The 23,826-nt window shown below is 40.7% G+C and overlaps 1 protein-coding gene across 2 annotated transcripts in view; it reads left to right on the top strand.

The window, feature by feature from the left end:
• LOC126253118 (membrane-bound alkaline phosphatase-like) overlaps positions 1–23,826 on the top strand; it is a 168,359-nt gene that overhangs the window by 79,941 nt on the left and 64,592 nt on the right. For both annotated transcript variants that reach the window (XM_049954239.1, XM_049954241.1), the window contains exon 5: positions 19,959–20,156. In XM_049954239.1, coding sequence (XP_049810196.1) covers positions 19,959–20,156 — 198 coding nt within the window. The remainder of the gene's footprint in view (positions 1–19,958; positions 20,157–23,826) is intronic.

Raw genomic sequence — 23,826 nt, 5'->3', positions numbered from 1 at the left:
AGAATGGGGAGCGACCTTCATGTCATATTCGTAGTCACGTATTACTCCAGGTTTCGAAGAAAAGACATGAAGATACCTCATAAGTAAGTGCAGTAAATCTTGCCTTTGTATGTAATCAAGTTCACTTGATTCACTTACTTTATTCAAAATCTCTTCTCTAGTCGGAAGTCCGTCATCAGTATCAAAATCCGTCCAACTGTTACCCTGTCTTGTCATGTGTGCTTAGTTCAAAAACATTCGCTGTACCAGTCTGCGTACCTTAACTATGTGCCCAGTGTTGACTCTTTTGACCTTGCCGCGCAACAGTTGCAGCGTTACCTCCTGTTCACCTACTCTGATTGTACAGATACCCTTTTCTATATCAATCACAGCCTTATTCTTCCTCAGGAACTCCATTCCTAATAAGCATGACACTGACATTCTTAACTACTAGAAATACGCACATGAAAGAAGTAGAATTAATCCTTATCGGTACCTGAGCTTGCAAATTGACTCGCTGTGATAAAGATCCTACCGCTCCTGTTACTTAACAACCTTGTACTGGTAACGTTAAAATTTTCATCCCTGCAGAAACTTTCTTAAACATACATAGTGATAAAGCATTTACGTTTGCACCAGTATCAATAATAGCATCTATTGGTGTATTGGCTATGTAAATTTTAGTCATTGCTTGTACTTCGTCTTCCCATACGTCATTCAAGTCTGTCTCAATATTTTCCTGCAACAAATCGTCTCTCAAGTCAGTGTCGCGATCATAACGTATTACGTTAAGTCGTTCAAGGTCGAGTTTGCCCCCATTATGTCCCGCAGCATCCCCAAGGAGGCGAAAAGGTGCTGCCTTTAGTTTTCCGCTTTCTTGTGATGCGACTGATTTGATTCTTCTGTCACATCACTTGACCATTCTCGCTGGTTTTTTACCCATTGTGTGTTGATTTGTATCAAACCCTTGTTGGTACTGCACTTGGTTACCAGGCTGAAAAATCGGTACATTACTTGCCTGCGTAAAATATATCGGTGGATTGTATTGTTTTCTTGGTTTGTTGTTATTGTATCTAAAGTCCTGTTGTGGTGGCGTGTACTGTTGTTGTTGCATGAATGGTTGTTGCTGAGGCGTGTATTGCTGTTGTTGCTGGTGTTGTGGCTGCCCATAGGGTTGTGGTGGAGGTAGCTGACCTCCGCAATTTTGATTGTTGCAACGTTTACCCTTGTATTTGTTCCCATTCTGGTAGAAGTTACTACCGTTATTGTTTGATTGGTATGGGGCATTCCCGTAATACTGTTGTTGCATGTTGTATATTGGATTGTACCGTTGGTTGCCGTAATGCTTGTTTTTGTGTTAACCATTACGGTAACCATTGTTTCGGCCTCTATTGCGGTTATTGTTCTGTTTGTTTCCGTATTGTGTTTCGTGTGAACCATTTCCATGACTACCGTTTCCATTCGAATACGTGCCTGCGTTGTTGTTCTTACGGTTAGCATTCGCACGCGCGTCTTCGTGTATAAGATCGAGAGAATCAAGGACGGATAAAAATGCGTCCTGATCTTCCTCTGACACGTTCACTAATTTTTCGCGTATGGAAATGGGTAGTTTTGACTTAAGAATCATAATAACATCTTTTGTCGTTATGGGAGTGTCCCAATATTGTATCTTTCTCAAGTACTTTTCAAAGTACCGGCGAAGTCCGCCACTGTTCGAATGGAAACGTTCGGCGTTGGAGACCTCTTTGCGTAGGCGTTGCTGAACACCTGCGCTCCAAAATTTGCTTAAAAAGTTCTTCTCAAACTTGCTAAATGTTTTGCACTTATCAACCATCTCGGTTCCCCATATAGCACTTTCTCCTTGTATGTATCCGGTAATGATTTGTATTCTCTGTTTGTCATTCCAGGCAGCTGGAAAGACTCCTGAAAAGTTCTTTAGGGAAACGACTGGATGAATATTTCGCTTTTCCGGTTGGAATGGTTGAAAAACTCTGTGTTTCAATACACTCTCCTCTTTCATGAGGGTTGTGAGTGTCAATTGTTCAGTGTTGTTGTTGTGTGAATCGTTAAATTCATTTTTCGGTCGCGGAATGTACTGTGGTGTGTTGTGTTGTCTGGTATTGATGTTCATCTGGCTCAGAAGGTAGTGAGTGTTTCCCGTCACTCTGGTTATCATACTGTAGTGTTTGAATTTGCTGTTTCAGGTCGGATATCTCATCTGTTACTTGCTTCCGCCATTCCGGCAAATCCCGGGTAAACACTCGTCTAATTTGGCCTAGTTCAGTACAAACAGTGTCTCCTGAACTGCCGGGTGCAGATAATATGTCTAAGGCTGCGAATTTAACAACATCTTTCAAGTCACGTGTAACCTTCTCCTCAACAAGCTTCTCTTGTACATCAATCCATTCTTTGTAATGTTCGGTAAGTGCTTTAGTGTGCGAAGCAACACTACTGTTAACTCTTTCCTCAATAGTTCGGTCCGAAATGTCATTCGCCATTGCACTTACTTTTGATTCTACAGTGGCTACCGCTGTCGCTAACTCGTCTACCTGTCGTGCAACTGTTTTATACGCAAGTTTTACCGAATCGGTTTCTTTGCGACACGCTTCGATTTGAGTTGTGAGATTCTGACCAATGTTATCAATTTTGTTATTCAGAGTGCTTATCTGTGTTGTCAAAGTGGTTACTTGCGCCGTGACGTCACCCTTAACCGAATCTATCTGTGCTGTGAGAGAGCCTACTTGCGTAGTGAGGGTACCTACTTTCGCATCAATGGTGGTATTTACGTCATTCCTAACTGAGTCAATCTGTGTTGTCATATCCGTTTTCAACTCTGATAAAAACTTGTCTCTGTCTTTCTCACGTTGTTCGCGATCACGTTCGCGCTGTTCCCTCTCCTGTCTGTCTAGTATCAATTCCTGTAACATTTTGACAATGTCAATTGATACCGTTATCGGGGAGGTGGGTGTTTCCTGCTGAGTGTCGTCCACGTTAACTACCTCTTGTCTGTCGTCTGTCCTGGCCGTCGTTCCGCGTGAGCGGAGTCGGTAATGTTTGTTAATAGTGCCGTCGCTTTCGTCTGCAGAGTTCGCGCTCGATTGTCCGTCCGCCATAATGAAATTCAACTATTGCCAACTTAAAATGGGTACTGCCAACTGAAATTCTGATTGTCAATTATTCTTGCCGCGCAATTTAAAGTCGCGGCGCGTTCGTCAAATGTCTAATGTTACGTAGGTAATAACTGACACACGTCTGTAGCAAAAAGACAAGATGGAGTCAACGCCGTTGAAACAATTGATTGCCAACGCTATTACACAGAGAAGACTGAAATGGCATCCATCTTGAACTTACACGAGAATACTAACTACAGTATAAAACAAATAGTCAAGCAAAAGATTACAGAAAATGTTTAAATATTTACGTAGAAAAAAAAGTGGTTTTTTACGTTAAGCTACAGAAAGGATAGAGTGAGGTCGAATTTGAAGGTCAAATGAGCTGCTCTTTAGACAGAACTATGGCAAACGAAAATTTGGTACTCACTCGGCGTTGTCTTCAAAACTGCAAATCTGCGTCTTATTAAATCCCAAGATATTTGTGTAAATACCGCGTCCTTCAATATTGCGTATATTTACTGCTCATCCGTAATTTTATGCAGCATTGGGTTCCAAAGAGCGATACATGAAATAAGACAATCATATATTAGTACCGTGACACTTTCAATATTTTAGTCAGGTCCCTGTTCGGGCGCCAGATCTGGTATGATTTTTTTTTTAGTAATTTAATTGAAAGCTTTGTGGCTTTGGTAAAAATAAAATTGGTTCTTTTTGTCGTGACAGAATAAATTACTATTAATCACACAAGATTTGTCGGAGAACAGCAGCAACATGTGTAATTGATCCAGCTTTAAGAAATTCTATTACCTTTTAGCGGAAAATTCGTGCGGTACTCTCCGATGTTAGAAAAGTCGTGGTGTTCCGTTCGGAGCAGGAGGCGGCTGTCTTTTCTCATTCGCGATATCGAAAATTACTAAAAAAAATGAACAGAAATTTTTTGTCGGAGGAAGATCGCGCGGAGAAAACAGACGGAAGTTACATGAAAGAAATCTAAGGGACCAACTAATTGGATTTGTACGAACATATAAACGGAACTGAAAGAACGTGGAATAAATACTATAACGATGTCGTAACGACAGCCTCCTATTCCGACAGAACACACGCTGGATCATAAGCTGCATAAATCTTTTAAACAGGAAAGATTATCACAAGTATAATTAATGAAAATAAGGTTGAGAGATTTTTTGTGAAATTAAATAAACTTCAAGGCTTCAAGTATTATATTATGAAACGGAAACTTACATTAACATGGCCACCCATTGTGGCGGTGGAGCGAATTTTCATGATATACATTCTCACTTGTTTGTGGCTACATATATTTTTAACCTCTTAAACTCTTAAATTTACAATAAAATGATTATATCAGTATGGAGCACAATACTTTTGCGTCCGATTTGCAACACATTCACAGAATAGCTAGAGAGCGTAGCGGCTCCCTGCAGAAGTAAAAAAAATTGGCAACTGTTATTTTTAAACATAGGTGCATGGTTTTTTTTTTTTTTTTTTTTTTTTTTTTTTTTTTTTTTTTTTTACTGATCGATAGCAGCGTATAACAGTTTATATCTATCGTGATATTCTGCGCTTTTCAGGAGCGCGGCAAAGATATCTGGTTACAACATTCATTGGTATATGTTAAAAGTTCGCACATACTGACGCGAATACAGAAAAAAAACTTTTACATGTTAAAAATCGCAGTGATAAAGGCTGTAATGTCACAAGTGGCTGCGGTAAGGTCTCGAGCAAGGCTACCTTCAGTATTCCGTGGCCGTCTGCGGCCACTGATAGTGAGATATCGGTCTTCTTGTGGTATTGTTCACTGTCGACGTCCAGTACTGTAGCGCCTGGACACGTTTCCTGTCTGTTGGAATCGTTGCCATACTCTTGAGATCACACTTTGTGGCACACGGAGGGCCCGTGATACGACCTGCTGTGTTTGACCAGCCTTCAGTCCATCTAATATTCTACCCCTCATAACGTCATCAATATGTGTTCTTTGAGCCATTTTCAACACACAGTCACCATTAGCACGTCCGGAAACGTCTGCACACTTACTCGCTGCACCGTACTCTGACATACACGAACACACTTTTGCGTGTGTCGACTGCTGAAAGCGCCAGCGTGCGACGAAAGCAGGACAAATGCACCGCATGGTCATACCCTGAGGTGATTTAAACCCGCAAACCGCCCACTAGAGCGTTGTTTCACCATGTATTAACATTATCTTTAATTTATGATCATGAGTGTAATAACCCACAGCTGTCCATACTTGGAGTGCAGAAGACTTAAATCGAATACCAGCATTACTCTCTGCTAAAGAGATGACGAACTCCAACTTTGATGTCGACTATCTGTGGAAACAACACTGGCAAGAACACTGTCCACCAAAATGCTAAAGTGACATGACATCTGAGAAACCGCCTGGGTCCAACCAGTCACGCAAAGTGTGGACAACTCTAAACCGCATGCGTACTAGCCACGGAAGATGTGCTGACGCCCTCTACAAATGGGGAACGAAACCAACACCAAATTGCGATTGAAAAACAAACAGTCCAACACATAGTGGTTCGAGCCTACAAGGGAACCTTCAACGATTTCCTCGCTGCAACAGAGGAGGTAACCGATTGCATTAAATGTCTAGATGTCGATCTGCAATCATTCTATGTATAAAATGTGTAGGGATTGTGATGTATGCCATACGATAAACAAAATAAATAAATTTTAATCGCATTCGCAATGGAAGAAAGTGATCCACGCACGCTATATTTCGCTATGTTTTAGACATCTTTAAATATAATTACAATCATTAATAGTATCAAATGTATGACTGCAAATTTCGGAATCTACCAGGTATTTGGGGCATTTGCCACTTCGTTTTCGTCTTTCACTCGTGATACTTGTATCTGAATGAGGACTTTTTCATCTGTTGGGTCATAGGGCTGTCTTTCATTAATCAAGCTTACTTTAACAGAAACTACTATATCACTTATTACTTAGTAGAACAAAGCAGGGTACATAAGACGTGCTTGGGACAAGTATATTGCATCAGTGTTTAGAAAGTAAGAAACGATTTCTAAAAGTATGCTAAGGAATTGTCAGCTTAAGTCAGTATGGAAAATGGCCTCTTCGGAACACTGCCCGATACAAGGAGTTTTTAATTAGTAGTTATTTGCCATCTTCACTTCATATTGAAGATAATTACATCACCTTCCACGCTCTAGAAACTTACGGAAATTTCACTCATAGAAGATACGTTTTGGGTAGTTATAATTAAAGTACAACTACTCACAGAGATCTAGTGCAGGCTGTGATTATGGCATGGCAGAAGAACTTGGTGGATGTTCTAATTCGTTAACACAGAACTGATTTACGCTGGAAAAAAATTAGTTACGATTTTGACCACCAGGTTCATATGTGGCTTTGTGAATGCAAGAGAGACGTTTGTAAATTTTTCCATATGTAATGGATTAGGAAAAGGACATTGGAGAAAAAGTAAAAAAGTGAGAAACGCATTGTGTCTGCTATATTATTAACGACGGCTTACACAGTTCGTTCAATATGGGCACCGAAGACGTCGAAGAGTCGATGTACAGTGCCAGATTTGTTCCCGGTGGACGAAATAGGAAACAACTATCTTCCAGCGCAGATCGTTTCTTCATTAACGCGTTAGCGTATCTACAACCTTTCTCTGTCACTAGGTAATTAATAGCCACACTGGACCTCCGTGAATAGCTACGCTTTAATTATAAGCACCCAGTAAGAGGGCGGCTCAACGAGTAATGAAACACTTTCTTAAGTAGTTCTAAGTTCTAGGGGACTGAGACCATAGCAGTTAAGTCCCATAGTGCTCAGAGCCATTTGAACCATTTTCAAACACTTTCTTTTCTGAATGCATGTTGATTTTATTCAGAACGCCCCACTTTTGGCTACAAACCCTGTCTTTCAACATAATATCCATTCAGTTCGCTCTCATTACGTCGTCTTACTGGGAGAGCCTGTCTGCGCGCATGGTACCACTCTACTGGTCGAAGCCGGAGCAAACGTCTTGATGCATCAGTTCAAATGGCTCTCAGCACTATGGGACTTAATTTCTTAGGTCATCAGTCCCCTAGAACTTAGAACTACTTAAACCTAACTAATCTAAGGACATCACACACATCCATGCCCGAGGCAGGATTCGAACCTGCGACTGTAGCGGTCGCGCAGTTCCAGACTGTAACGCCTAGAACCGTTCGGCCACACCGGACGGTGATGCATCAGTAACTTCATAATCATCCACATACTGGCTCCCGCAAAGTGCATCCTTCATTTGGCCAAACAGATGGAAGTCGGATGGTGCGAGATCCAATCTGCTGAGTGATTGGGAAGAGTAGTCCAATGAAGATTTGTGAGGTCCTCCAGGGAGCGCGGACATGTGTGAAGCCTTGCGTTGTCATGCTGAAGTTAGTTCGCATTTTTGTTGCTACCAACACACTGAAGTCGTTTCTTAAATTTACTGAGGGTAGGACAATATGCTTCAGAGTTCATCATTGGGCCAAGAGGGAGGACACCAAACAGACTAATCACTCAGTCCTTACCGACTGAGGATATGGCTTTGATCTTTTTCTTCGGAGGAGATTTGTTGTGGTTCCACTACATGGATTGCTGTTTTGTTTCCGGTTCGAAGTGATGAACCCATGTTTCACCACCAACAGAGACTTCCAGTTGAGATGTCAGATGTTTGACTGAGATCCGCAGGTTCCAGGATTGAAAGAGTCACAGCAGTTTGTAGCCAGCTGGCACGAGGGAGATCGGACAGGTTTGCGCGACCTTGTTGCGATGATGACAGACGTCTCGCCCAAAAATTCATCGTGCTCTTGTTCACTACCCCGTCCGTAGACATTCTGCAAGCGTCTACAAATATCTTCGATGGTCTCGTTTTCCGCTCTGCTTGCAACTACCCCAGTTCCAGACTCCATTTTGAAGTCTGCGTACAGCGCCGATACCTATAGGAACGTCATGAAACTACAGGGGCTAAAGAAGGGATATCCAGTGACGTCCTTCAAGAAATTTCACTTTTTTTTCAACGATAAGTGGCCGAGGAAGAAAGCGTCGTATTAATTATTGAACGCTCCTCTTACGTTCCTTGTCAAAAAAGTGGAAAACCAGAAAGGACTGGAGAAAACGAATCTAAATTTCATGGTCTGGTAGGGTATATGGTGTCGTTTCAGTGATTAACGTACCGAGTCAAATTTACAAAGAATTTGGCAATATGGCCCCACTTTAAGCACAAAGTAGCACTCGCTGTGGCCTGGATTCAGGAACTAATTCAGTTGGGATGTGTCACATAAAGCTTTCGCATCCTCTCGTGAGGCAAAATCCGAAGAGAAGACAATTTATACCATCCGAAATAATAATATATAGATTATTATGATATATTGGAGGCGTTCAATTTCACTTTTGATATCCAGAAGTCTTGTCTCCCAACTGTTGCAACTAGTTCTTGATATTGTGGGTACTTTCACTGGGACGAGGTAGACATCAGAGTTGATCGCACACATGTTCTATCGGGAACAGATCTGGGGGCTTGCGTGCCACAGAAGTACCTAAGCTTCACGCACGGAACTAATAAAGACATGTGCCACTTGGGATAAGCATTATCCTATTGAAAAACGGCACCGCAACGCTGTCAGTTGAGAGGTAACACGATGCAGAGCGTTCGGAAGCACAGTTATGCCGTCAGAGAACTCTCAACCATCACCAATTGTGACATGAAGTCATATTCGATTATACCACTCACCATGCCGCCCGGAGAAGCACTGCTATGCTTCTCCAGAACAGTGGAACAACGGGACCTCTCTCCAAGCTACCCCCGTGCTCGCCGAGGACGGCTCTCCGAGGTAACGCACAACCACGATTCATCGCTGAACACAGTACGACGCCATTCATCAGCCATCCATACATCAAAGTCATGACATCACTTAAAACGCAGCCATATGCGTGTTTTAGTGTTAACAACAACCTACACGCGGGGTGGTAAGTCTATAGTCCAGCTGCTGCTGGTCTCAGACCGATGGTGCGGGATGGCACAGAATGTTTCAGGCATTCCACTACTTGTTCTCGGATGGGAGGCGCGGATGTGAAGAGCCTACGATGCGCTACAACGATCCTACTTAGCGGTGGTCAGACGTGAGAGACCGGAACCTTAACGAGAAATGCCTGTCCTCACGTTCTTATGCAGTAAAACATCCTGCCACTGTCACATCCAACTGCACAAAAAATCTGGATATTGCACAATTCGTCCAACATGCCTACATGCAGATCCACAATGAGGCCACTTTCACACACCACTTAATATCCTACGATGCCTGATAACATTAAACACGAACAATAGTAGTGCAATCAGGTGGCCGTTCTATCTGTCCTGAGAACCGTAACTGTAATAATTTGTAGACCTGCCAATGGTACGTACATCTACAAAGTTTCATTGACATCCGACCATTTCGTTTGGATGTCTCTCTTTTTCGTTAGTAAATGTGTATGTCACAGGCAGATGTTCTGTATAAATTGTTTCATAAAATACAATTTTATCGTAATATGGGAAGTGATACGTTAACCCAGTAAATATCGAATTTAGCTACACGGCTTTAGATTCAAGTATAATTATTAGAATTTACTTTTATACTTAAGTGTGAAACCTTTTGAAACGTAAAAGCTTAGATCCATGTTGATTTCAGTGTAGTTCATACATCACAATATATGTGATGTTATCAATTAGCACAGTTCCTTTTAGGTTAAATGAGGCTTGGACCCTAAACTTTTCGGTTCATCTCCAGTTCTAATTGTTTTTTACCCTTCTAAAACCGGGCGTAATAAAAAGAATTGTTAGGTATAGGTGGTGTTTGTTCTTTCGGACATGTGCGAAAGAACAGACACAGCCTATATATAATAGAGGCGAGAACGGCCGGTGATCTCTTCAATGCGAATGCACACAAGGCCAGATCGAACTCTGATTGGAATCGGCGAAATGGCGCGAGTAATGACAATAATGGGCAAGGAGCACTAAATTCGTAGTGTTTGACAGAATGAGCATTTGTGTCTGACAGGAGGTGTGCCAGGGTAGTCCGTGCAGCTACGATGCCTACTGCTTCCGGATAGCGCAGTGGTCAGCGCATTCTCCTAATGAGCAGGAGAACTGGGTTCGAATCTGGTCCGGCACAAGTCTTCAACATTTCCCGTTGATTTAAATCAATACCCACTTACAGCGAATGCCTGTAATTCCTTTGTGTCACAACTGCTGGAGATAGAAATAAATATTCAAAAATTTTGTTAGGATACGAATTACAGGCACTAAACGTGGGTGAGAACCACACAGCAGCGACGTATTTTACCCAGAGATGTTATTCCGGCTGCTGCGTCCAGTTGTTTCTAAATCAACAAGATGAAAATGCACCAGAAGACGCATTTCGGAGCATTACCCAGTGGCTTCAAAGATGACAGGTTATTCGATCACCTGCTGAACTTACATTTCTGTGCACAATTTTTCGTGAGTTTCCTGTGAAATGAAATAACCAAAGATAGGTACGGTGTTTGGACCGTCAATTCATTTTAAAAATATCATTGTGCTTACTTCCTATTTTGAAGTTGGTTTTGACTCACCTTCCTGTAGTGCTCCCACTGTGTCACATATGGACATACTACCAACTTACTAAGATATCGATAAAAATCTATACAGTTTCTTACACATCCAGTGAACTAAACACAATTCGCATACAAATTCTTAGTAATAAAATTAATTACAACTTAATCATAAGCTTAAGTCTTAATATAAATGAACCACAGAATTCTCAGAAATATTAATTGTCAATATTAATAGCAATACATACCGCGACGTTTAATTCTTGGCATGCACTATCACTAGCCACACGGATTCTAATGTAACTTTCTATTAGATTCTATGCATCACTGAAGCAGCCCAGCTACCGTAAGTAAATTTTAAATGCGATTTGTAAAGTACTCTGTTCATTACATCTTTATCTACAGCTCCTTTAACAACTATTGAATTACGATCGTTACTTCTGCTGCACTGTCTAGGAAATTTAATATAGTACCTTCACTGTCTAGACACTTGGACAATTATAGAGTGATCAAAGATTTGAATCGCTGCTTCAGACGCTTTGCAGGAGCTACACGGAAGATTTTTTTCACCAGTCTTCTGACTGGTTTGAAGTGGCCCGCCACGGATTCCTCTCCTGCTCCAGCTTCTTCATCTCAGAGCAGCACTTGCAAACTACGTCCTCCATTATTTGCTGGACGTATTCCAATCTGTGTCTTCCCCTACAGTTTTTGTATCGTACAGCTCTCTCTAGTACAATGGGAGCTATTCCCTGATGTGTCAGCAGACGTCCTACCATCGTGTCCCTTTCTCTGTTCATTATTTTCCATATATTGCTTTCGTCGCCTATTCTGCGCAGAACCTCGTCATTTCGTACCTGAACAGTCCACCTAACTTTCAACATGCATCTACAGCACCACAACTCAATTTTTTTGATTCTCTTCTGTTCAGGTTTACCCACAGTCCATGTTTCACTACCATAAAATGCGGATTGGAATCAAGTTTATTTCCTTTACCAGTAAGCTGCATTACGCTCCCTAGAGAGTTTTGACAAAAATATGTGTTTTGAGGGGCGTGAACTGAAACACTGAGAAATTTTCTATGTCTTCTATTACACTAGACATAACTACAGTTCTGAATCAGATACTGATACGTTCTGTAATGAATAATAACTTCTTCTTGAAATGAAATTTAAACTCACATGCTCACTGCTGATTATCGACTCATCTATCGGTTTCCATAAAACGTAACACGTCCTTTCGTACGTATCTACATCTGCTCCCATTTCTCAACTCACCTTCAGTTAGGGCTGTGGCACTAATGCCAGCAAACATCGCCTGAAATTAGTGTGATGTGAGCTTCTAATGTGATGCGTAAGGAAACATTAAATTCCATACTTCACTAACCCATGCCTCAAAATCTCGAAACGTATTTCAAACTTTGATATTTAATAACTGAAGTAAAAAGGAAAGGCATGCAGTCAGTTTCAATACTTCGAAAATGATAAACTCCATACCGGTACTTGAATAATGGACATGACTATTAAGGATAACTAACGTAGCCGAACTCTATATTCTGGATAAAACTGATATATTCAACGCGTGTTGCATACAGTTTAGACACATAAATTTTTCAAGAAGCTTTTCATATAGAACATGAATCATATATACATATGTTAGCTACGCAAACCTGATGCCACCTGGGGGGGGGGGGGGGGGGGTAGGGATGCATATTTAGTTACTGACATATAGCGCCAGTGTTACAGTAACATTAATTTCCAGCGACTCCCACATGTGCAACACGACTGTACGAAGAGTGAGGGAAACACCATCTACTGATCATGGAACACAAAAACTCGGCTATCAGGAACTCCCTTCACCCTAAATACAATTCGGAGCAGATACTGACAGCATTCATATATTACGGAGGTGGAAGACCATGCCCATGGATTCTTGGCATAGGCCACACGAACCCACACAAAGAAACTCATAAAGAAACTCCAACTTCATATATCATCGTATATCGTAAAATCATTCGACCACTGACTATAAAATTGGTAGCACATATAAAATCTCGAGAGAGCTCGAAACATAATTAGCACGTGAGGCTTAGAGGGAAAATCACATTTATAGTTGGCTTATACTTTTACTATTATAAGCTATATTTAAAACAATGTACATGAGCTTTCCTTACCGAAAAACGTATAAAACTGAACTTGAAACTCATCTTCGGTTCAAGTAAAGCAACTTTGGCACAATCACACCACATCATGATGATCTGCGTTCCCTGCGTACCAGCTGAACCAGGCGGCGTCACGTGTACAAATTATGAACTGGAGTTTTAAACGTGCTAAGGACCGAAAGTAATATTTTGAGATATAACAAAAAACAATACTGTATGACATGCAAAACAAGCACGTATGTTTTTAAACTACTAAACATTTACTGTCCTCCAGGAATTATATATTATACAGGAAGTTCCAAGAAAATTGAGCACAGTTGTCCAGAAAAAGGAAATTAAAATCGAGAGAGCAGAACGTGTATTGCACGTTAACTTATCTGGGCTAATTGGACGAAGTCCAACGAAGATATCATGCTACAACTACTGACAAAACGCGACCTAATATAAATGGCTTAAAACTTGTGCACAATACGAAACAATAATCGTCAGTGGGCAGTATCATTACTCATTAGGAAAAACTGATGATGATAATGTTGTATAAAGGGTACTATAGAAAGCAATTCCCATTTTTAGCGTACTATCGTGGAATATTTTCTACTACTGCAATCTGTATGTGAATTAAATCATCAACAGTTTCGCCTTTCTTTAGGATGTTTACACCTTCCCATCGTTCCGTGTCACTGAATGTCCCTTTGATGCCGACTATTCCAGGTGACGTAATTTTAATTTGTGCAGCAGAACTGATGTATAGTTTTGTTGTGGTGATGACTTCATCAGCAGCAGCCCGGAAGTCAATAAATTCCTTTTCCTTCATTCTGTTGAATGGTAAAGGAGGACGTGTTCGAGTAATTTCTTCTTGTAAATCATCATGTACCCAGCGCTTGATTACCTTCTTGCACTTTTCTATTAAGACAAAATGTCAAATCACAAGATAAAAAACTGTGACCTGAAATCAGATACTTACGACCTGTACAATTAAACAGGCCACAAGACATTACGACCGTGTACGTATATAAAAGTACACGGTTTTTGTTTTGTGCACAAAAGCTGTCAAACCCAACCATAAGTTTACTTTTGCTGCTAGCTACATTAAAAGTACTCTATGTGCAATTCAGGACATGGAATAGGCATGAAGCAATATTACTAGCTCCATGAAATCCTTCACCCTCACGTTAGAAACAGATTACTGCATCAGTGCTGTCATAAGAGTGAACACAAAAATCGTAAATGAAAGCTGGCGTATGTAGACCACGCCAAATGTGTAAGTGATGAAAGAAACAATGCATGTAGCATTGCAACCTTAAGCTTCGGAGGCCACTGTCACAGTCATAAAAATTTTTTTCGGTCTGCTAATGTACAGGTGTTGTTTCCAGGCATAGCTGAAGAGGTCGTATCATTCTTTATGTTTTTCGTTGCACTTTCTTGTTTCCTGTGATGCAGTTACAGTGTTTTTATGACCTTTTCTGTTGTCTGGTGCGTGTCCTTTCACCTCAAGGTGCAAAGACTCACATTTCTTACAAGTATCTGATTTTGATCTTTCAAATGACAGATTTAAGAAGAATTTAAAAACTATCATTCTATACTGAATTTCTTTAACTATGGTCTGTGGAAATTATACGTAAATTGTTTTGAATAAGCGACAAATATTAAGTACACAGCTGAGGTATTCTGTAGAAGACTTACTTCTACTGTAATGACTCTCTTCCCTTGGTGCAGGCATTATAAGTTGCGATGCCAGTAGAATATAGTCCTCAGAATTTCTGCAGTTGTTTGAAACACCTCTATTATCATGGCACGGCACTTGACACACCTTCGGTTTATTGATTAATGTTAGAATTTTCTTTCCTTGAAACACAAAATACGTTTATCAATGTCTGTGGAATGACTACCACTTCCATCAGGAATCATATATTACACCTGACTGACGAAGGCTGTCCTCAGGTTCGTCATATTTATTACTGTGCCGCCTTGACACTAGCAGTAATTCCATTAAACCCATAAGAAATGTGCCTTGAATAGTTTTATTTTGCATAGAGAAGTCTCAAATAAATTTGTTCTTAATTCGGGACCTGCAGTTAAGTTGAAATGGGAAAGGTTATTACTTTAGTTTCGATATGTTTAGAAAGAGTTTCTTGTTACGCTAGGTACAGCTCCATTGCAAGTGCTTTAATGCTTTAATACGTACATTCTACGTTGTTTCCCGGTCGTGTCAGAATCAAACCTATTCCCGACAAAATTGTAACCTGACAGTATATAAATAACATTCCTACCTGTATCTTTTCAGATTTTTCTGGAACTATTTTCCCACAGCTCGTAGTACATTCTGCCCCTTTAACTCGAGCATTATGAAATATAACTTACACAGATAAGCAACGTTGAGACATAACTAGTATCATTTTGTTTTTTCCGTAGGGGAAGCGTGCCCACAATAGAACAATACGGAAAATGTTAAGTTCGCACTTAAACTGGTGTAATTTCAACGCTGATTGTCAAGCACTTTTGGAATGAAAGAGCATAGGAGCTAACACCAACGCCGTCTGTTGATCACTGTTACATGATAAGGCGCTTGTAGTGTAATATTCTGGCATGGATGTAGGGCCATTAGAGGGACTAAAATTAATTTGGAAGGAAATGGTACGTATAGAATGTTGGGTGTTCAAATGTGCTCTGCGACTGCATACCACATGGCCAAAAAGCATGTTCCCGGACACCCTTTTAGTTCAAATCCCAACGAGCCAAAAAAACTGGTGCAAATCTTATACAACACTCCACGCTAATAACACGTCACTCTACCACGAGGTCTCACTGTAGGTTGGACTTCTTTGTGGCCACAGCCGGTTACGTCAGACAAGCGTCGGACGCGGTGTGAATTCAAACTGAATCTGGTGAGAATGTAAACTAGGTTACAGGAATGTCATCCATTATTTACCCAATTGGATGCTGATCCTTTATTCTTTTCTGGTCAAGGAGATATACAAACATGATTAAATGTCACTAGCGGATCACTTACGTGTGGGACCATTTCCATGTAACTTTCGCATCGAGTATTCAGCCTACAGTCTTCTTAATAATACAAATTGGGTGAAATGTGTCAGTATCATGATTGGAAACATTTGATTGTTCACAAAGACATAGAAAGGTACTGACAGAATAGGATTGAAAACATTTGATCACCCTCTATGACCCTGAAAGGTACATGTTAGAACAGGGCAGTTCAATGTTTCTCTGCGTTGACTCTGCGTGGTATAAGCACAAAAAGTCAGCGGGACGTGTTGGGCACTATAGATATGTAAGTCGGAGTAACTGCGTACCAAATAACAGTAAGAGAGAAGTGTGATTATACAACATAATGATTAACGATGATTCGGTTAACGCTATTGTACTTCTTCGCCTCCATGACACCATACTGTTTACAGAAACAAGTGATGGAAACAAATACAAAACCTAGTGTAACAACCCTCTTACAGTACACTACTGTTTGAAACAGCTGTTATTACTATTATCGTTATTAAGCTGTGAAATCCATGAAGGCTTTCCTCCGAGGAGACTACAGTACTGAACAAATTTAGTAAATACTCATAAATTCCCGTCTCTATGGTGTTTCAATAGTCCTAGTTCACACTGGAACATTATTATGATATCGTTTAGGTGGATATCCAGATCATCTTTCAGTGGTCAGCCCTACCAGTCTATTAATGGTCCTGATTAGTGATGCTCTAATTACCAGATCTATCAATTACAATGTTTTGACCATAATTTTTGCTGCTGTACTGTTTCATTAATAAACTAATTGTGTAGTATTCTATAGGCATTAGTATAGCTGTACCGTATGGATCGAAACAATTTCCTTAAACTATAGCGCTTAGATAAGAATTATGTACTGTCCTCGTTTTTGTGAAACCCACAATTCATATCTGTTGTAGACAACAGGAACAAATAATGTTTTGGATATATGCTATGTGGGTGACATAGACAATAATTTCATTTTGAATCCTGACGTGGATTTTAGGAGGTTCAAAAAATTTAATTTTATAAACTGCTTTCGCGAAATTTTCTGTATGATTTGGAAGGAGGAGCAGACCCCAAATGATTGGAAAGATTTTCCTTTACATCCTGTATACGAACGGTTGCCATGAAAAACTGTTCAAAATGTGAAGGACTTGTTTATGAAGTAAAACTAACAAATTGTTGGCAAAGATACTTTTAGTAAGGCTAAGTCTTCTTAGTGAAGATTCCCAGATGGCAACCAGTGTGAATTTATATCAGACATATACACTATTAATAACAGACAGTGTGTGCAGGATAGAGGTATAGAAAACAGTACCTATTAAGGATTATTTGCTCAACATTTTACACAGGAGCTCAAACGTTTTTATGCATGTTGGTACAATTCTGTGTGGGGGTACTATTTGTATCTCGACAGATATCAGAACGGTATTCTGTTTCTCGACACATATTCAGGTCTTACAGCCTCTAATGCGGCTTAGATCCGCTGTCTCAAAACTCTCCAACCATCTATTGTCAGTTGATGGTTGGAGAGACATCACAGTTACAGGTAGCCTGCGGGAACCAGTCGTTGACCTGAAGAAGGTGCGCTGGAGCGCCGAAATTAGTAGCTACACAATAACAACATAAGTATGGCTGTAGGTGTTTCATTTTCTTATAAATTATTCAGATATGTCAGTATTCAAACATTTTCTAGAACATCCTACTATCTGATGTAAGTGTTCTAACAGAGAACGAAAAGGGAAATCAATTACTCCTCCTACAAATCATGAAATATCAGCCCTCTGATATCTGACTGCCAATTTTAAAATATTCTCTAACGTCTCCTAACAATTATACTGCAGTGCTCCTTCACGCGACAGACAACTTACCTCGTCTTGTCGCTGCAACTGAACGTCCAGCAACAATCTAAAATTATTCAAAAGATATACTGCGAGCCATGCAGAATGCAATGCATGGTTACAACTGCTGATGCAACTACTCCTATGTTTTTTTTATATAGAAATTGAATGATCAGGAGTGGTCTGCTCAACAATTCTTCAGTGGTGTAAAATTGAAAGGAATCAATAAAAATCATTTAGTTTATTATATTCTGAAAATGAACATTCATTCATTGACAAACTTTACTTAGACCTTTCTTTTCCGTGGACAGTTTGAAAAATTTAAATATTCCACAATTTCTGTAATCACTGATCACGTATCTGGCCACTGCAAAAGTACGAATATTAGTCTCAGTGTTATTAGTCTCAGGGTATGCATACACACATTTGACAAAATCCCTCCAGTACGCAAGCAAGCAACAACTACGTGCAGCGAAAAGGCAAATTACCAGAAATCTTTGATTAATACCAAAAATCTCTGCTGGCGTCAATTACACGGTCAGGGCAGGCTGCGACCTTCCCTAACGCGCGGCTTCTCTTCACGCCAGGCTGCGTCACACTACTCTCAACAATTGTTCGCTCGCTACATAATATCTCAGACTCAAGAGTTCGTGTATGCATGCCACATTAGAATCAGTGGCCACCATCCAAGGAAATATTAACGTCCAGCTTTCTGCGTAACTCAAACTTTATGCTTATCCGTTAGTTTAACATGTTGCCATGTATAGCAGCTGATACCACAAGTTCAGAAATCAGCGCCAGGGAGCAACGGTCCCATGGACAAGTTGGAGCTAATGACCGTATGCGTACCTTTGCCCGAAAACGTTTGTCTTTTCTTTGTCCGGTTTTAATACTGAACGTGTAGGTTTATTTAACGTATTTAATTTATAGCTTGCTATTTCACAAAGATTGATTCAAAATTAATAAAACTTGTTCAGCTTCGTGTTACAGAAGGTACAAGGAAAAACGTCTTCCACGACATTGTCTTCTAAAACGTTAGAGAGCAAAGAAGCAAAGAGAAAACGGATCTCTCATTATAAATGCAGCAAAAAGGCTGGACTATAATAAACCTAGATTACATGAAAGACTTAAAGCAGACCACTACTCAAGCAAGCAACAGCTACGTTCAGCAAAAAGGCAAATTACCAAAAATCTTCGATTAATACCCAAAATCTCTACTGGCGTGACTAGCACGGTTATGGAGCGCTTCAAGAGTGTACTTCCTGAGATACGGGAGACTGAGTTGGCGGAACACTGTATCATTCTCGATTGTTCTGTGACATTACGTTTAAAAACTTCCACATTTTTATATATCAGTGTGCCGAAAGATGCCGCAAACCACCCATATACAAAATAAACCCCTAGTATCTGGTGAATACGTCGCTCAGTCATCGTTCGTCGTGACTTAAGTTTGATGCAACCGATATCGCTCCGGGTTCAGTAAAGCACAAATGGTACTTTCTTCATTATCTCCGAAACTTTGCAGTCTAAATAGAGGTTTTCGCTCCATCGAGCCTATAATAAAGATGAAACAGGAATACAGACCTTACAGGGAAAACTGCGGAAAACTGCGGCAAGAGAAGGCCAAATAATAATAATAATAATAATACCATGTGTTTCTTTGACTTACAACGTTTTGTACTTAAATTAGTGATCTGTTGGCGTCATGATTTGATCTTTAATACGCCCACGAAGATGGAGGCATTGCTGTTGAAGATGATTGCGATTATTTATGCAGTAAAAATTGTACAAGTTAATAATGGGAGCACCTGTAATTCTCCTGGAGTCTGTTATAATTGTAACAATGTTTTTGGTTGAATTTTGCCCTAGAACAACAGGATGTTTATCCTAGGCCTTGGACAAAGATTCATTTTCTTCATTTATAACACTTTTTTTAATAAATGTTTAATATTTCATACGAGCACTCTTGAAATAATTTAGTATGTAAAGTATGATCCTAGTTGTATTGTGTACAATTTGCCTTGCCATGTAACAAGAAAAACAGAAGGGAAACATAGAAAACTCTTTAAGTGCGCACCTTTGCCCCCTCCTACCCTACAGGAAAGTCCAACGCCAAGTGGATTATTCTCTGCAGCTTTTGCAATGTTTGTGGATTCTGCTTCACACAGGCACCGTGGCATCATGTAACCACATGTCCGTACTGTGTTTTTATACGTAACTGACGACGTCGTCATATGTGGCCCTCAGGACACGGGTAAGGCCACGGGCGTGGTGACTACCGCGCGCATCACACACGCGTCACCGGCTGGAGCGTACGCGCACATCGCAGATAGGGACTGGGAGTGCGACGCCGACATCCTGGACTCCGGAGCGACTGACGACACCGAGGTGTGCCCAGACATCGCCCTCCAGCTGGTCACCTGGGAGACGGGACGCAATTTCAAGGTACGCTACGGAAACATCTCCCCAGTTCCTGTCCCACTATGAATGTCGAGGTCGAAGAGAAGATTTCAGAATTTCACAATAAAACACTGGATTTTAAAGTCTAGAATGCCTTTATTATTCGATGATTACCCTTCTGAGGTAAATTCGTGTTACCCCATATGTTACCAATCACCTGTTTCCGCTCCTGCAGTAGACTTCAGAAATATAACAAACGGCCCTCTTAACTTAACTGAAACTTTGTTTTAGGTCACAAATTTCTTTAATTTTGAGAAATTGGAGCATTGAGAGGATACCCCCTGGTGAATACGAAATTTCTTAGTTAATATCACTTATATCACCTACGTGGTTTGTGTAATATCATGTTAAAAGGTGACATTTTGAGGGTTTCATGCGTCAGTTCGTACAAACAGAAGCTTTAGAGAAACGGTCGTCCGAATGTTGTCTTTGTGTCTGTCCGACTGTTAAAAACCCTTTTCCGCAGCATCGGGTAGATGAATGAAGCCGACATTTGTGACACGTGTTAAGGTCTACCGTCCCTGGGCGGTGTAAAATATGGAAGCTTCTAAGTGAATGCGACAAGAAGTTACGGCCATTTATGTCATATATTTCGATAATCACAAATAACTCATCGAAATCTATAGGGGACTTCTCATTGACATAGAATCATAAAGTTTGGCAATAAGGAAGTTTGGATAGTACAAGTAAAAGACAAAATTCGAAAATTGTTGATCTCTCATAATATCAAACCAAAATGAAATTTCTTAGTCATTTCTTATCCTCCTGTCTGTCTGTCTGTCTGTCTGTCCGTCCGTCCTTCTGTTAAGATCCCCTTTCCTCAAGAACGGATAGACTAATCAAGTTCATATTTATCTCCCATGTTATGATCAACGGTCCCTTGGCGGTGTAAAATAGTTAAGCAGTCAAAAGATACGGCCATGTATGTCACATATTTTGATGCTCATATAGTAACTCATCAAAATTTATAGGGTACTTCCCTTTGACATAGAAAGATGAAATTTGGCAAGAAGCAAGCAAGGTGTCGCAGTAAAAGAAAAGAAAAAATAATCCGAAAATTGGTAATCTGTATTTACATCGTATCAAACTCCTTTTGTTTCAGGGGCCGATATCTTGCAACCATAGATATCGAGATTCTCGATTTCCCGCAAGAATGAAGTATCTACATAGGCATTTAAATTTTTGCAGAACTTATAGAGCGCCAATCCTACTTCCACTTGGCCGATTTTTTAAAATATTCTGTGTCAGTTAAAGCCAAAGTTTTCTCGATGCTGGTCCATAAGAGTTGCGCAGTAAGAATCAATTATTATTTTAATGCTTATATCAGAATCACACAAACAAATCAATTGGGTAATCTAGTTCTACGTTTTCTTTACTGCTCGAACACTGCCGAGAATTACATTTCGTATTTGCTTTTGAAATGTGTCTCATAGATTTCTCATAGTTAGGTTTTTGAATAAAGAATACTGTACTCTTTCTCTGTTATTCAAGGTTAAATTCATTCTGATATACGTATGATATTGGTCACATATAACAAACACAATTTCTAAACGCTCTCTCCTGAGGTCGTGGTCTGGGAGTTTCATAACTTGGATCATCTACAAAAAAAGCACGTGCTATTCTGAAACCAGCGTCCGATTTATTGGCTGTTAAGAAGCATGGACAAGATTGTTGGCAAAACTGCACATGTCTTGAACGAACTTCATTTAAGGTGACAAAGCGTTTCAGATATGAAATTTTATGACGCGATTGTTTCATCTGTACCATTTTAATCGAAATACCCACAAAATAATTAGTTTGAAATAACATCAAAACCTACTGCAGGGACTAAAATGACTACTGGCTTGCTTTATTAGGAAAATCTGCCAGGAGAAAGGTGGTAGTTCTTACTTTGACTATTTTACTATCTCTTTCCTATATTCTGTCGTATCTTGGGGTTAAAATTTATAATCTGACCTAATGTACTCCATAGAGTCAAGAAATATTAACTGCCTGAAATTCATGATATATTTAAACTAACGTATTGTTCAACAGAGTGAGTACTTATTTCATGAATTTGCAGTATCAGCTCGCAATATAATCATGGAACGAAATTGGAAGAGGCCAGTATCGTGTTGGAAGTGCAGAGTTTCTAGGACAGCGTAATTAAGGAATCTATCGAAAAAATGATGCCGGAAAAACTAATAAACGGGGTTGTAGGTTTGGTAAAGTTGCACTTACGATGTCCACGTCCTTTCCTGTGCGTGCTACTGTTGCTAACGGTTTGTGTGATGAGTGATGGGAAGTGAACACGACCGATCACGAGTCGGATATATGAAGCCAGTCCCACTGCTCGTTCATAATGAAGTGAGCTGCAGTTAAAGTCTAGCTATTAGATCCCACTTCTGAAATCGCTATGTATTAGGGTAAAATGGTGCGTATTATAAAAACGACTGAAATTTCTTATAAGGTAAAAACTGGAATACCGGGCTTTTGCCTTTCGCGGGAAAGTACTCTGCCAACTGAGCTACCCAAGCACGAAGCAGTGCCCCTCCTCACAGGTGCACTTCCGTCAGTACCTCGTCTCCTGTCTATGTAACTTCACAATCTCCTGCGCCGGCCGGTGTGGCCGTGTGGTTCTAGGCGCTTCAATCTGGAACCGCGTGACCGCTACGGTCGCAGGTTCGAATCCTGCCTCGGGCATGGTGTGTGATATCCTTAGGTTAGTTAGATTTAAGTAGTTCTAAGTTCTAGGCGACTGATGACCTCAGTAGGTCGCATAGTGCTCAGAGCCATTTGAACCAGTTCTCCTGCGAAACTTGCGGGACTGCCACTCCTGGAAGAAAAGATATAACCGAGACATTATGGAGAAAACGACTGTAAACATCTTTGCTGCTCGTTTCACACTCAGCTATTTAAGCTGTGCTCTGAGGTCCCATCCTAACCACCACCTTTAGCTCGCGAAACATTCTGAAAAACAAATATTTGTGACAACGATTAAGGACGAGCGAGTCTCATTGCCTGTATCCCGATTGTCTACGGTCAATAGTAACGAACTGCCGATAGCACACGCAATGGAAGAGCAGCGAAAGTCACTTTTGCAGAGGTTTCGATCTAAACAAAGCTCAGGATTCGGCTCTCTGTTTATTAAGATCTCTCAGTGTAGTACCTTCCGCCGCGGAAGTCGAACACGCGGCAGAACAAATGGACGTGGTCAGCCCATTCCGCGCAGCGAGGGCGCCACCGCTAAGCCACGTGCAGACAGCGGCCAATAGCCACTCCCTCCGGTTTCGTATATAGGGACCCGCTCTGCCCTAGTCCAGGACCTCCAAAATGCCTATGACCGTGTATGGCATCCCGGTCTCCTCTTTAAACACGCCCTGCCTATCAATTTTGTCCGTCTGGTCGCTTCCTTCCTCTCGCACCGTCCTTCCTATGTACCCTCCACAACACCAACTCCCGTATCTTTTATCCCACGGCTGGCGTCCCCCAGGGTTCTGTCCTCTCCCCTCTCCTTTATCTCTTGTATACAGCTGATATGCCCAAGCCACCCCCACCAGTCCACCTTCTCCAGTATGCTGATGACACCGCCTTCCTGGCTCTCTATCCTACCCTTCAACGGTCTCAACGTACCCTCCAAACCCACCTTAACCAGTTCACCACTTGGCGTAACCAG

This window comes from Schistocerca nitens, chromosome 4 (assembly GCF_023898315.1).
Source record: "Schistocerca nitens isolate TAMUIC-IGC-003100 chromosome 4, iqSchNite1.1, whole genome shotgun sequence".
In the NCBI taxonomy this organism is placed as follows: Eukaryota; Metazoa; Arthropoda; class Insecta; order Orthoptera; family Acrididae; genus Schistocerca; species Schistocerca nitens.
The sequence above is the reverse complement of the archived record's forward strand: the minus strand, read 5'-3'. Positions and strand labels throughout refer to the sequence as shown.